The 16,403-nt window shown below is 36.3% G+C and overlaps 2 protein-coding genes across 2 annotated transcripts in view; one reads left to right on the top strand and one right to left on the bottom strand.

The window, feature by feature from the left end:
* Window positions 1-1,441, top strand: part of sh3yl1 (SH3 and SYLF domain containing 1) — a 42,048-nt gene extending 40,607 nt beyond the window's left edge. The window contains exon 10 of the mRNA XM_052146136.1: window positions 356-1,441. Within this exon, the coding sequence (XP_052002096.1) occupies window positions 356-543 (188 nt within the window). The 3' untranslated portion in view covers window positions 544-1,441. The remainder of the gene's footprint in view (window positions 1-355) is intronic.
* A 453-nt stretch (window positions 1,442-1,894) lies between these two features.
* On the bottom strand, window positions 1,895-15,019 carry LOC127657217 (solute carrier family 22 member 6). Its single transcript, XM_052145916.1, has 10 exons — window positions 14,565-15,019; window positions 11,537-11,637; window positions 11,277-11,431; window positions 10,216-10,384; window positions 10,030-10,132; window positions 9,294-9,418; window positions 8,514-8,731; window positions 8,213-8,321; window positions 5,487-5,717; window positions 1,895-3,512 (listed from the first exon to the last, which is right to left on the bottom strand). Exons 1-10 carry the CDS (start codon window positions 14,808-14,810, stop codon window positions 3,419-3,421), a joined length of 1,551 nt encoding a protein of 516 aa, XP_052001876.1. The 5' UTR covers window positions 14,811-15,019; the 3' UTR covers window positions 1,895-3,418.
* Between the last annotated feature and the right edge of the window lie 1,384 nt (window positions 15,020-16,403).

The raw sequence follows: 16,403 nt of genomic DNA on the forward strand, positions 1-16,403 counted from the left end.
AAAAAATATATATATATATATATATATATATATATATAAGTTATACCAACATAATTTTAAGTTAAACATTAGTCAGTTGAGTCTGATTAACATAATGAAGTAAATTATAAAATAAATTCAGTTAAATCAAAGTTGAGTTATGACTAAAATCGAGACTCTAAGCTGTGATCTGTCCTGTGTCAGATGGTTTTGGCTCAACTATGCCTACATTAAGAGAAAAGGTGGTGTTAATGTTTGAAAATCCACATTTGGCTAAACAGTAAAGTTTTGTTGTTGGTATAGTTACAGCATTTTACCTTTGTTTGGCTGTAATGGTCTAACAGTAAGTGACTTCTGTCCTCTGATTATGCTCCAGATCAAGCATCAGGTGGTGCTCTAGTGGTCACAGCTGTCCATCCATTCACCAGCCAGCAGCCTGGGGATCTGAGTTTTGCTCCAGGAGACCGCATCACTGTTATTACCAAAACTGAATCACGGTATGACTGGTGGGAAGGTGAACTAAGAGGGCAGGTGGGGATCTTTCCAGCCAATTTTGTGTCCTAATGCTGAGAGTTGCTTAAAATGCTTAGAAAAAGACCTGTCATCTACCAGATGACATGTCTGCAATCGAAGGGTCCCTTTCTTATTTGCAGTTTGAAATGAAGTTAAGGATGAAGCTGTATATTTTTAGGAGCACTTATGTTCAGTGTTCCCAAAGGTTTTATTTCTAAGTGATGACAATTACTTTTTTTTTAATGTTCAGGCATAGGTGAATTACTTTCCTTTTTTAATGTTAGCCATTCAGTTACTAGCTTGTGGGTACACCTTTGTTAAAGCATTATTTAAAGTTATTGTAGCTCACTTTTTGGGGGGGGGTTTGGTTTTTTGTTTAGAAACTGGTTTTATATGGTTTATTTTGCTATTGTTGGGAATCACACTGTAATTCATATATTGTTTTATTTTATCCAGACAAAGTAATTATTTAAATCATAACATATATGTGTGATATTTGAAGTGCAATTGCTTTGGTATTTGAAATATGGAAGCAGTGTTTTGTCATTGGTAAAATAACAAAAGTCACTGTGTTGAGTTATTGTTCAACAATGCACAATTTAACAAACTTGAAAATGGCAAAGAAGGCTACATGGACATGCCTTGTTTTAGATAAACTACTGTATACAACTTTATAACCTCACATCTGCCTTGATCCACTTTTTTATTTGATTGTTTTGGCTTTTTTCTCTCTGAGGAAGAGGTTGAATGAAATAGGATTTACTGATATTTGCACAATTGTAAATGGACCATTGTAGCTGTATTTCCTACTGTTTTTAAATATATAATGTATAAGTCAAAGTTTAACTGATCTAATAAAGAAACTTATTAGGTTTCCTAAATCTTGCACTCATTATTTGTCTACTACCTGTGTTAAGATGTTAAAAAAAGTGTCAATAAATTGTTCTAAGCTGCCATTCATGTGAGAATATTCTTCTCGTATCTGATCACAGAAGAGCTGTACTGTACCACATACAACTGAAGTATCTTTTCCAGACTAATTATAGCCTACATCTAAAAAATTCACTTTGTATAATATAAATATAGCTAGAACTAGCGAGTAGTGAATGAATGCATACTAAATGGAAACGCTAACAAGTAAAGAATCATACTGTAAACAATTTTAAATTGTACCTGTCCTCAACATAAACCCAATCTCACCTTTCCACAAAATGGTAACTATTTTTATCTATTCACTTTACCGTCTTGTTTTGATGGAAGAATAAATATTTTGGATTAATTCGAGTGATTTGGATCATTTTCTGTCTACCCCCAAAAGAAAAGTAGCCAAATACATTTGCATTGATATTTATTCATTTAGCAGACACTATTATGCAAAAAGACTTACAAAATGAGAATGGATACAACATACTGTATATGGGTCAAACAGTAACATGTAAAGTACTGCAATAAAAAATTTGACCCAAGGCAGAGATTAAAGTGCAACCAATAATTATAGATTTTTTTTCAGAGGGTAGGGTTGTGTTCTCGAAAAATGTTGTGTCTTTAGCCTTTTGGTAACGTACAATAGCTCTGCAGGAATTATTTTTTGTAAGGTGGAACAGACCCAGTGACTTCTGTATGCCAGCTTTAGAGCCTTGAACTTGATACGTGCAGCCAGTGTAGCGGGACATGGAGTGGGTGTAACATGTGCTTTCTTGGGTTCGTTGAAGACCATCTGTGCTACTACATTCTGGATAATTTGCTGAGGCCTGATTGCACATGCTGGAAGAGCATTGCAGTAATCCAGTATAGAGTTGACAAAAGACTGAACAAGGAGTTGTGTAGCATGTTTATAGAGGAAGGGTCTTATCTTCCTAATGGTGTAAAATGCAAATCTACAGTACATTGGGCTAGCATTTGTTAAATTCAGAGGTACCTTCAATTTGTTCACTCTGGAGCTTGAGTTAGCATACTTAAAGGCTCACTCTCTACCTTTTTCTTTCTTATCTTCAAAACTTCTGGTTCAGGTGCCCAAAGCATATGGGTCTTTCACAGAGGTTGTCTTTTTTTTTTTCAGTGTGTATTAGTGTTTTGAAAGCCTTTGTTGAGGGCATTATTGTCATTGAACACCCTGGCTAAATCATCAATCAAAATCTCATCCCTTTTATTAAAATAACCATTACAGTAACTAACTTAACAGCTGAGATAGCATATCCATAAGTAAAAGTGTTTACTATAACAAAAATATTATAAATGTACTGTATTATGGCATCTACCATAAGACTGTATAAAAATCACTTTATATAAAAATAATTTTGTTTCTCTTAGAATGACTGATATATAATATTTCTGTGACAGTTAAAGGGTATCAGGTCAAAAAGGAATCTCTACACATACACTGTAATTTTACAGGAGCATAATGGTTGCACAGCATCCATTTGAGCAGATCAAAACAATGATTTAACCTGATATCTATTTCACAGTAAGACCTGCAAGACTTTGCCCCCAACTGTTTTTGTGAAGATCAAAATTTTACTTTGGAAAACTCAAGAGCTTAGCAGAAAATGTTAGGAAATCAATATTACTGTATACGTGTTTCAGTAAAGCTTAACAAAATATAGGTTACATATTAAAAGCTGATAAAGAAAATACAAAAAAATGTGTGCTTTCTTCTGTGCCCAAGAGTACCATGAAATCCTCTAAAAGGAAATTTGGTGAATGACTCCCGTATAACATGCATTTTTGGCAGATGTTCCAGTATCATCCTCCAGGAGCAAAGCTAATTGGCTATGACATATCTTAAGGCACCATTGTACAGTAGAAAAAGAGTCTTTTTTAAGCAAAGATCCTAACTTTTACTTTTTTAACAAATAAAAAGTCACATGAAAAGAAATAATATGAAAGAAATTCCGATTCTGATCGCACAACAGTCTATTCTTGCTGACTATGCTGAAAGGGGGCTGAACTCCATTTGATTCCTTGTGTCCTTCCCATTGGTAAAAGCATCATCCGGCTCTTGTGTAGGATTTAAGGGCCATCTGATGAAACAAAAGCATGAAATTGATTTTACATGTGGCAATGATTAATTTACAACATGTTCATACATGTAAACCCACACAAAGACAGACATAATGCTGTAATACATAAAGGGATTAAAGCTTACAGCAGTTCTTGTTCAATAAATGTCAAAACAGTAACATGATATGGTTCATAGCACAGCCAAAATAAAATAAAAAGCATAACTTTTCCCTACTAAGTTAAAACAGCAGTCAGTCAATACAACACTATTTAAAAGGATAGTTAACCCAAAAATAAAAATTCTCACATCATTTACTCACTTTCATGCATCCTAGATGTGTATGACATTTTTCTTCTGCTGAACACAAACACATTTTTTTAGAAGACTATCTCAGCTCTACAGGTCCTTTCAATACAAAAGAATGGTGACCAGAACTTTCAAGCTCCGAAAATCACATTAAGGCACCATAAAAGTAATCCAATAGACTCCAGTAGTTTAATATATCTTCTGAAATGATGCAATCACTTAGGGTGAGAAACAGATCAATATTACAATACTTTTTTTTACTATAAATCTCCACTTTCACTTTCAGAATGTGAAATTAAAAGTGAAAGTGGAGATTTAAAGAAATTAATTACTTAAATATTTATCTGTTTCTAACCCACACCTATCATATCGGTTCAGAATATATGGATTTAACCACTAGAGTAATATGGATTACTTTTATGCTGCCTTTGTGTTTTTGGAGCTTATAGGGTCTGGTCAACATTCAATTCCATTGTGTGAACCTACAGAGCATATTCATCTAAAAATCGTAATTTGTGTAAAGACACTGGCTACCACCCCTGGAGTTCGCTAGTTTGAATCCAAACTGAGTGAGTGTGCGGAGTGATTCCAGCTAGGTCTCCTAAGCAACCAAATTGGCCCAGTTGCTAGGGAGGGTAGAGTCACATAGGGTAACCTCCTCATGATCGTTATAATGTGGTTCGCTCTTGGTGGGGCACGTGGCGAGTTGTGCATGGATGCCGAGGTGGATGACGTGAAGCCTCCACGCCCTATATCACCGCGGTAACGCGCTGAACAAGCCACAAGATAAGATGCGCGGGTTGACGGTCTCAGACGCGGAGGCAACTGAGATTCGTCCTCCGCCACCTGGAATGAGGTGACTCACTACGACATCACGTGGAGTTAGAGCATATTGGGAATTGGGCATCCCAAGTTGGGAGTAAAAAAAAAATTGATTAATTTCTGTTCTGCAGAAGAAATAAATTCATACGCATCTGGGTTGGCATGAGTGTGAGTAAATGATTCAGAGAATTGCAATTTTTGGGTTAACTATTTATTGAAATTTTGACCAATTGAATGCAAAAACAATGTCCCCACCTATCTTTAAACATCAAGCTATACTTTTGTTAAATAGATATGGTGGCATGCTGGTTAAAAAAATAAAAATGCTGTTTTGGTATGACATTTACTCATAAGCTTTACTGATGCAGTGCCGCACACTAGTAACTGTAACAGCAGAAGCTCTAAGTCTGAAATACTGTCCCATTGGCATCACAGGAATTTAAAATATTGAATAATGCTAGTTTCGCCTGATCAGCAATGGCGCCGTAGACAGAAGTTTTCAGGTCAAAGCTATCGGAATCAGCAGAACTCCAGGGCGATATCAACTTACCTTGATTGCTTTTTGAATTAATTTTATGGCATCTGCGCACACATGATGCCTTTTCTGAGAAGTTATTTCACTTTTCTTTTTCACTTTGCCTTTTCAACTTTTGCAATTACTTTATACCAACTGGAGTATTGACATTCAATGCAAAGGCATTCACAGAATTTGTATGTTTCAAAAAAGTGTAGCTTTAGTGTCCAAAAACTATTTTTGGAGACACTACAGTATATAAGCATTGTCCATTTGTGGACTGGTGAAGAGAACATTATTATTTTTTATAAAATATCTAAATGTAAATATCTAACATGTAGATTATCTCACCGTGCACAGCGTGAGAACTTGAGTCTGGGCTGTCGCTCACAGTCCTGCACTGTGTCTGGTAAAGGGATGCTGCTGGTCTCTGGGAGGAGCAGGCACAGAGCTGCACCAATGATTGGACCACTGCTGTAACAGATCATAGCTGGTAGAGGAATCCCACCTTCAGGGACCACCACCGCATTTATAATACAGGCCACTCGGTAACAAAGGCTAACCAGGCCAACACACTTCTGCCTGCATAAGGGAAAATGGGGAGAAAATACATCTACTCAATGTACTGTACATATTTCATGGACAATTAAGTTCTTCATGGAAAATGAATTATACATAGCAAATTTGCCCTATTTTATTTATTTATTTGTAATTTTGTCTCACAATTTACCAGATGCTTTCTTATTGAATTGAAGTGCATTTATTTCAGGGACAGAATTATCTACAAAAGTGTAAACACAGTCAAAACATTGCTCTGTTTGAGCAGCCTGACATAGCAACATTGGCTCAACCAATGGCGTGAGTTTGGGGCGGGACTATCTGTTTTGTCCAACCAGTGGAAGACTGGGGATTGTTTGGGAAATAAGTTTGAAAAAAGTAACTATTTTTGCAATTCTGTTTGTTGACTCTATATTGGCAGTTAAAGTCATTAACCCTCTGTTTTATAAATTCTGTCAATAATTTATTACTTATAGCATGCAGCTCTCTGCAGGCTACATATTATTTTCTTAAAGAGTTGTGCAAATTCTCATCTGAACACATCAGGGTAGGTGTGAAAAACATGCTTATCTCTTACTGTGGTTTGATTACATATCCACTACTGCCACTATCACATTACACACAATATTATGTAACTGGGTGAAGAACCTATTCTCACACTGTGGATCAACGTACAGTGCAGGAATTTTCACAGATGGTACATTTGAATCAAGCTTTTGACCTCTGGAAGTGTGATATAAAGAATACTCTTACTGATCAGTGCATAATTATACACTTTATATGAATATATACAGGTCCTTCTCAAAAAATTTGCATATTGTGATAAAGTTCATTATTTTCCATAATGTAATGATAAAAATTAAACTTTCATATATTTTAGATTCATTGCACACCAACTGAAATATTTCAGGTCTTTTATTGTTTTAATACTGATGATTTTGGCATACAGCTCATGAAAACCCAAAATTCCTATCTCAAAAAATTAGCATATCATGAAAAGGGTCTCTAAACGAGCTATTAACCTAATCATCTGAATCACCTAATTAACTCTAAACACCTGCAAAAGATTCCTGAGGCTTTTAAAAACTCCCAGCCTGTTTCATTACTCAAAACCGCAATCATGGGTAAGACTGCCGACCTGACTGCTGTCCAGAAGGCCATCATTGACCCCTCAAGCAAGAGGGTAAGACACAAAAAGAAATTTCTGAACAAATAGGCTGTTCCCAGAGTGCTGTATCAAGGTACCTCAATGGGAAGTCTGTGGGAAGGAAAAAGTGTGGCAAAAAACGCTGCACAACGAGAAGAGGTGACCGGACCCTGAGGAAGATTGTGGAGAAGGACCGATTCCAGACCTTGGGGGACCTGCGGAAGCAGTGGACTGAGTCTGGAGTAGAAACATCCAGAGCCACTGTGCACAGGCACCAGAAACAGCGGCAGAAGCGCCTGACCTGGCGCCTGACTGTTGCTCAGTGGTCCAAAGTACTTTTTTCGGATGAAAGCAAATTTTGCATGTCATTCGGAAATCAAGGTGCCAGAGTCTGGAGGAAGACTGGGGAGAAGGAAATGCCAAAATGCCTGAAGTCCAGTGTCAAGTACCCACAGTCAGTGATGGTCTGGGGTGCCATGTCAGCTGCTGGTGTTGGTCCACTGTGTTTTATCAAGGGCAGGGTCAATGCAGCTAGCTATCAGGAGATTTTGGAGCACTTCATGGTTCCATCTGCTGAAAAGCTTTATGGAGATGAAGATTTCATTTTTCAGCACGACCTGGCACCTGCTCACAGTGCCAAAACCACTGGTAAATGGTTTACTGACCATGGTATGGTCAGTAAACCATTTACCAATCAATTGGCCTGCCAACTCTCCTGACCTGAACCCCATAGAGAATCTGTGGGATATTGTGAAGAGAAAGTTGAGAGACGCAAGACCCAACACTCTGGATGAGCTTAAGGCTGCTATCGAAGCATCCTGGGCCTCCATAACACCTCAGCAGTGCCACAGGCTGATTGCCTCCATGCCACGCCGCATTGAAGCAGTCATTTCTGCAAAAGGATTCCCGACCAAGTATTGAGTGCATAACTGAACATAATTATTTGAAGGTTGACTTTTTTTTGTATTAAAAACACTTCTTTTATTGGTCGGATGAAATATGCTAATTTTTTGAGATTTTTTTGAGTTTGCATGAGCTGTATGCCAAAATCATCAGTATTAAAACAATAAAAGACCTGAAATATTTCAGTTGGTGTGCAATGAATCTAAAATATATGAAAGTTTAATTTTTATCATTACATTATGGAAAATAATGAACTTTATCACAATATGCTAATTTTTTGAGAAGGACCTGTACAATTTAAATAAAAAGTGAGAAGAGCTGTGATGTGTCTATTTAGACTTTTTGGAATATAAAGTATTAAAAGGCTCCTTGTTTACACAAACAAACTAAAATGCTTACTTGCAAAGAATTGTATGTACAGAAAACATACAAATGGATAACTCTAAAGTGGATTTTGATCAGTGTGTACCTTATTACTGTTGGGAACAGCTCAATTCCATAGAGCAGAGAGACGCAGGTTGTAGACTGCATACACAGCTTGCCCATCAGTGCCAGTGTCATTACAAGGACCGGCATGTCTGGTCAGAAAGAGAGAATTGCAAACAATTTCAATCTTTGCAGTTAGTTGTAAGGATATCTGTTATATTGTGATTTACTTAGTTATCGTAAACCTATAGCATCTAAACTGATCAAAATCATGATTTATGACATTTGATCATCATCTACAGACTCATGCTCCTGTATCAAATTTCACTGACTGTGTCCCTCACCACAGAACTTGGAGACGAGGAGGGAAAGCATACAGGAAATGCCACTGAGGAACAGAGATCCCATGCTGAAAGGCCTGCGGCCCCATCGCGTCAGCAGAAATGGAAGCAGCAGAGAGGGAGACTCTGATAGTCCAGAGAAAAACTGTGCCAAATAGATATTTACTCCGAAACTTCCCACACTAAAGCAGATCCCATAATAAGTGAGAGCAGAAGCAAAACTGTGAAAAAGAACATTACAATTTATTTATAATAATCTATTAGACAGGTTCATATATAGTATCCAGCAGCTACCGCACAAGACCAGAAGGATTGTGTGGATAAAAAGAAGGCATTTCTATAATAATCAATGATTATATGGATCTATGATATAGCTATAAAATCTATTTCCATTAGTTCCTTAGAAAGTAGTTTATAGTCTTCAACTTAAGGACTGTCAGACTTGTCAGTAGGGTTTTTATGTAACAGCCCCACAGTGCAAAGTTACATCATTCAGGCATGCTAAAGTATCTACTGAAAGACTGAGCTTTGAATAACAACTCAAGCAAGACATTCCTCAGGGTGGAAGGTCACGTCCCTCTTTGCCTCATATTTAAAATTCCTCTAAATCTATGCACACATGTGTTAAACAGGGCATGCATTCGTTATTTTGAAAATGCAGCATAAATATTAAATACATTAACAAGTTTACTTACAAGACAAGAGAGAATGATAAATAAAATGGAAATACTACTGCAGAAAAACTAATACAGAAATTGCATTACCACAGATAAACATCCTTACCCAATGTAACTCATGACAAACAGACGCAGCAGTATGGTAGGTGAGGTAAAGTTGGTGAAAACGGACTCTGTTCCAGTGTAGATCTTCTCTGATTTGAGATTCTCATTGTCCATTGAGTCCAAAAGCTGTCAATAAAAAGTGACTGGTAATTCTGAAAGGAATATACAAGTTAAGCTCAACCAACAGTGTGGCATAATGTTGATTATCACAAAAATTATATTATTTCAACTCGTTCCTCCTTTTCTTTAAAAGAAGCAAAAATTGCAGTTACAGTGAGGCACTTACAATGGATGTGAATGGAGCCAATTTTTGGAGGGTTTAAAGGCAGAAATGTGAAGCTTATAATTTTATAAAATCACTTCTGTTAAAACTCCTGTATTATTTGAGCTGTAAAGTTGTTTAAATCGTTATTTTTACAGTCGTTTTACGGTTTGTTGACATTGTCATGGCATTGAAGTTGTAAAATTTATTTTTAAATAGTGAGTATTTTAACAATTTCAGATTGGTCCCATTGATTTTTAACCCAGATTTGTGCTTTTGTTTTTAAGAAAAAGAGGTGCAAGTCAAAATGTATTTTTGTGGTAATCAATATTAAGCTACAAATGCTGTCGATAGAGCGCAACTTGTATTGAACCCAGAATATTCCTTTAAATTAGAATTAATGTAACAGTAGTGTATGTCAGAACACTTTCTATAAACGTTTTTAGGAATTCTAATGTATCACTCTGTGCCTTACTATATCCAGGTAGTGCTTGTCCTCAGGACTTCGGTTTTTATACCCCTCTAGAGTTTTCATCCTCTTATTTAGCAGTAGCCATCTAGGAGACTCTGGAAGAAAGCTAACAATTGCAAAAAAAAATAACTTTTTCCAATTATGTATCATACTTTATGATGTATTGAAATTTGTTTTAGTTCTACTAACAAATAAAGAGGTAGAAAGAGAATCTGAGGGATGCCCAACGCTAGATGAAACTGCATCCAGCCATTGGTCATATAAGCCACACTGGCCAGTCCCATCATTCCCAGACTAAAGATGAAAGAGAGCAGGGTGGGTGGCCAGATACGGTACTTTGGCTGGCTCCATTCCACCCCTGGGAAGCCAGAAAAACATCTAAATTAGGCCTCTTAAAGTGATAGTTCAACTAAAATTAAAATTCTCTCATCATTTACTCACCCTCAGGCCATCTAAGATGTGTATGACATTCTTTGTTCTACTGAACACAAATGAAAATTTAAGAAAATTTCAGCTCTGTAGGTCCATACAATGCAAGTGAATGGTGACCTGACCTTTCAAGCTCCAAAAATCACATAAAGGCAGCATAAAAAATAATCCATATGACTTCAATGGTTTAATATACTGTTTGTCTCCTGAAGTGATGCAATCACTTTGGGTGAGATTGAGAAACAAATCAATATTTGAATCCTTTTTTACTATAAATCTCACTTTCACTTTCAGAATGTGAAAGAAAGTGAAAAGTGGAGATTTATAGTAAAAAAAAAAAAAAGGAAATATTTATTTGTTTCTCACCCGCACCTATTATATCGCTTACGAAGATAGATTTAACCACTGGCGTCGTATGGATAACTTTTATGTTGCCTTTTTTTTTTTGAGCCTGATCACCATTCACTTGCATTGTATGGACCTACAGAGCTGAAATATTCTTCTAAAAAAATCTTTGTTTGTGATCAGCAGAAGAAAGAATGTCATACATCTGGGATGGTATTAGGTTTAGAAAATGATGAGAGAATTTTCATTTTTGGGTGAAATATCCCTTTAAATATCATTATGTCAAGTTGGAAATCTACCTTCCTCACCTGAACCAGACAGTCTTATAGTTCACATAAGAAACAGGCATGTGATATTGATTATGTAACAATTCATTTTTACATAAATTATTAACTGAGAAAACAGAAATGCTGCCTCTAAAGGGTTTATTAGTTGTCCTGCCAATAAAACGGGGTGACACATGTTGATAACTGTACCTAAACTATAGGTGCACATGTGAATGGTACAACAGGCTACACCACTGATGCAACGGGCAGTCAGGTACATGGGCACATATGGCAGAAATGCCACTATCAGAGTAGTGACTGCGTGGATCACTGAGCAGCATATGAGGAGGGATCTCTTTCCATACCTAAGTGGAAGAAGAATCACACATTTTTTGTGATTAGACCTGTTGTAACTTTACATTTTGGATGTAAGGAGCCTGACACCTAAATTATAAATGGAAAATACCAACTTGTCAGATAGAGTGCCACCGAATAAGGAACCAATAAGTAACCCCGTCATGTATGTTGCTTGCCCATGTGCAAACTGGTTTTCTTCTGGACACGTGGGACCCTGTTGCAAAACAGAGACAGTGTAAGGGGCCACTCATACCAAATGCATACTTGCGCTAAAAAAAAGCTAGACGCAGCGTAACAAGCTTAACAGAATGCATTTAATCGATACGCGTTTTCAAATCTTCAAGTGCTTTTAACTTGTCACAATATCTTAAAGGTGCACTCAGTATTTTTTTTTTGGTGTTTGGGTGAAGTCTCGGTGGCAGCATTGCGAGCATGTGTGAACTTGACTAACTGGGGCCCAGGTCAGAAAGCAGACAAACTGCTTTGGAACATCAGCAAGATGCCTTGAGATGTCTCAATGGTCACTTAGATATCACATAGAGACTGTTTCTGTTTGCCAAACTACCAAACACAAACCCTTCACTAAATAATTTAGAATAATATATTAATTTAAAACTTTAAAATAAAAATGTAAATAAACATCATATAAAGGTAAAGCTACTAAACATTAGATCTCTTTCATCCAAAACACTAATTGTAAATTAAATTATTAAAGGTCATAGATTGGATGTGCTCTGTTTGACAGAAACCTGGCTTAAACCAGATGAATATATTAGTTTAAATGAATCTACTCCCCTGGGTTATTGTTATAAAAATGAGCCTCGTCAGAGGGTTGAGGAAGTGGTTTTGCTGCAATTTACAGTGAAGTTTTTGGTGTTACTCAGAGGATAGGATATAAGTTTAAGTCTTTTGAACTAATAATGCTTAACGTGACACTGTCAGATATAAATAAAAAATCTCTGTTGTCTTTTGCCCTTGCTACAGTATATAGATTACCTGGGCAGTATTCTGATTTCCCTGAAGAATTTGCAAATAGTTTTATGTTCTATGTTCATTTCTACTGAAAAATAGTATATATGAACAATTCCCTGAGAGATATTATCAGGAATCATGGAATAAGTTTCCATTGTTATGCCAACGATACCCAACTTTATATTTCTTCTAAATCTGACAAAATTTATAAATTCTCCAAATAAGCAGAATATAGCAAAGAAATCAAAGATTGGATGGACAGAAATTTCCTTCAATACCACTCTGACAAAACAGAGGTACTAATAATTGTAGTAATACATAATAATTGGGTAATAATAATTGTAATTAAGCCGCTAAAATACTATTTGCCTCTCGACAGATTTACTGTTACGTCGTCTTCTACAACGAAGAACTTGGGTGTTATTTTTGAAACCAATCTCTCCTTTGAAAATCCCATTTCTAATGTTTGTAGAACAGCATTCTTCCACCTCAGAAATATTGCTAAATTACGCAACACGCTCTCTGTTGTTGATACAGAAAAACAAATAATGCATTCATGACCTCAAGACTATTGTAATGCATTACTAGGAGTATGTCCAGCAAGTTCAGTAAATACATTTAAATGGTTCAAAATTCAGCAACCAGAGTGCTGACTAGAACCAAGTAATTGGATCATATTAGCCCCATTTTATCATCGTTACATTGGCTAACTGTTAAATTTCATATTAATTTAAAAAAATGAACAAAGCTTTGAATGGTCTAGCTCCACTGTACTTAAGTGACCTTCTACCATGCTATATTCCAACATATCCAGAGGATACCAGAGCTGGCCAGATCCAGCTTCGTTCCTGCTTGGTGTCGAACTCTGAGAACTCTGAGTAACTCAGAACTATGTATCTGAGTGATGACGAGTAAATGTAGCCGGTGCTAGCCAGACATCACTTCAGTCTATTACGATGGACTTTAGGGGATGAACTGATGCCAACTGCAACTATAAAGCATGGGATACTTCTTATACCACTGCCTGAACCTTGGACTTAAGATAGACCTCACCGAAATGCACTGCTGGTTGAACTGTGATGCACCTCACTGATCTCTGCCTGCATCACCTTGGTCTAATGATGGACTACACTCTTAAAATAGAATGCATAGACTATTTATCAATTGCCAACAAAAGCCTTCATCAGCCAACTAACAAAGGACAATGCATCTATGTGAACTTCTGCAGTTAATCCAGGATGGACTTCAAAGACAAAAAGACAGTCAAAGACAAATACAAAGATCATACAAACCCTTTGTTTAAATACTGGCCCTAAACACTTACTTAGTTTACAAACTTTAAACCATGACTTGCACTGCACATAATATTCACGGTATATTCATGCTGGTTAGCCAGAAGGGGAACTGGCCCCCCAGTGAGTCTGGTTTCTCCCAAGGTTATTTTTATCAAATTAACCAACATCTTATGGAGCTTTGTGTTCCTTGCCACAGACGCCTTCAGCTTGCTCACTGGGGTTCTAAATACAAATATTATATAATTACTTCTTTTTTATACGCAATTTATAATCATATTTAATCATACTACACAATGATATTGCAAGACTTTATATTACCGTTTCATTTTCTGATAATGCGTGATTTTCTTTAAAGCTGCTTTGAATCTTGTGCTGCCATGTTAGGACCACTTGACAAGCCGAATACTACTCGCTTAATCTAGTATAGCCCTGTTATTGGACACTTCCACTCAGCGATTTAATTGTGAAAAGTGAATTTCTACAATGGCTGTAACAGAAAATTATTGAGTTTGAAAGATGCTGCATACACGCCGCTAGGTATCAGTGTAAGTCTAAGGCGATATGAACAAAAACTTACTGGGTGCACCTTTAAAACATCGTAAAATGTTTTGTGAGGTAGGCTAAAACATTTGCTTCATAGGGTAACATCTAAAGTAGCTGGTTTTATTTTCAATTCAAAAATGTTATTTTATCTGACTAAATTTACCAGACAGAAGTTACAACTACACACTAGTTTTTCAGTGCATGTTTACAGAACAACTTTGTACGAACAAACGCTTTCGGTGTGAACGGCTCCTCGTGTAATACACGTGCTGAGCTTTAAATATAGTGTGTGCATGCTTAAATGCAATCACAATTGTAACTCAATACTCACACTGTCGGGGTCACTGTAATTGTCCGTCCACCTTGTTGTGAATGTGATGCTGGAAAGGTTAGTGTCCGAAACACTGTGGTTTAAAGACTTGCTCTTTACATCCTCGCCACAATACTTCACGTGTTGCGTAAACACGTCGACGAAAAATGTAAATGCAGTGAAAAAGATAGGCAAACTAATGATCAAATAAACTTGCTTTTGCAGTGGACCGATAAACAAACAACAAGCGCCCTCCGTCGTCTTCATTTCGCCGGCTGATCTAACGTCAAAAGTCTTCGTGAAATAGAAGAGATTAATCCCTAAATATAATGGTACAAGGACGAGTACTGATCGTAGCCTACTCTAGATTCAATGCCAGCGTGCAAATGTCCTTATCCTGAATGTACTGTAGACTTCTGAAGACGTTTGCTCTCCAGCCTGAGTCTTTCTGATTATGTAAATATAATTGATGTTTGTTTGGACTTTATCTTTGGTTAATAAGGTACAGTAGAGACTGGTGACAGTTTACATTATTGTTACAGTGTAATTAAATATGTAACTACTGTGTCAAAAATTACAATTAACAACATGTACTTAATTTGTAAAGTTGCCTGTAAATACATTTTGGTAGGAGGCAACATTCACACATACATTAATTTGTATATCAATAATTGTAAGTGTTACTACTATACTCACCATAGAGGCAATTTTACCCTGAATAATTTAATAAGTGTTCTGGGGATTTAAATCATCTCGTGACACGTTTATTGAGCGTACAGTGATTGTTTTTTTATATCTGTAAGCAGGTGTCTTTTCCTTCATTTATAGGGTTTCTTGTAGGTTAGGTAACATATGCAAATCAGCATGACAGCTTTTCTTTCTTGTAAACTACTTGGGTTTTTCTTTTTAAATGTCATTCATGGAAATGTAATCTGATCAAATATAAATATAGAATCACACGTGAGGAATGGGATCTTCCAGCAATATATAGGCTTGTTGTTCAGTGGTGCTGCTCACTGACAGAAGAGCTCAAAGCTCCTTAAGCAGTATTTTGGAAAGTCTGAAGTAAAGCTGATTTCCAAATATATGCTACTTTGTAAAAAATAAAATAAAAAAAAAACATGAACATGGGGATTGTAAACATATCTTTTGAGCTGTTGCTTTTACGTTTAAGCCTTAAAACATTTTGTGCCAATGGCAAAGGATGTTCTTTGTTTAGTCTTAATTTAACTTGATTTAAGGTTTACGTTCACCTTTTCTGATTCCAGTAGGCTATATATCTTGTTTATTAAAAATAAGTAGGACACTTAAAGGTCAACCACAAATCTTGCATGTATTTATACGAAATGTAAATGAGTACATGCTCGATGCATGTTCAGTGTTACTGATCGACTTAATTGCTCAATAAGGATATGTCCAGTTTTTCTTGCAGTTTAGGATGCAGACTATACCAAAAATTCCAGTTCAGTTAAAACACTATTCCACTTGTTCAGTTAAAACACTATGCCACTTGTTCAGTTAAAGTACACAAATAATGATTACATATCAAACAAATTTTTATTTGGTCTCATTTACATCTTAACAATTCAACATAGTCCTTTAAGATAGAAAAAATTAAGGGATTTCAAGAACTGGGTACCTGAGTCGTCATGCCCATTCAGACTGAGGGGGAATGTGCCCCCTTAGATTTTTGAGCAAACAGGAGGTTGATTATTTTTTATTATTGGAAATTTCAAAAATGTATTTGTACCTTCAATAATTAAATTAAATGTTTATTGCACACAAAAAAATTATATCTGTGGCAGAAATCTTTGTCAGTCTGATAGAGGCACATGTTACACTGTAGGCGGATCATGCTCA

Source organism: Xyrauchen texanus, chromosome 16 (assembly GCF_025860055.1).
Source record: "Xyrauchen texanus isolate HMW12.3.18 chromosome 16, RBS_HiC_50CHRs, whole genome shotgun sequence".
Classification (NCBI taxonomy): domain Eukaryota; kingdom Metazoa; phylum Chordata; class Actinopteri; order Cypriniformes; family Catostomidae; genus Xyrauchen; species Xyrauchen texanus.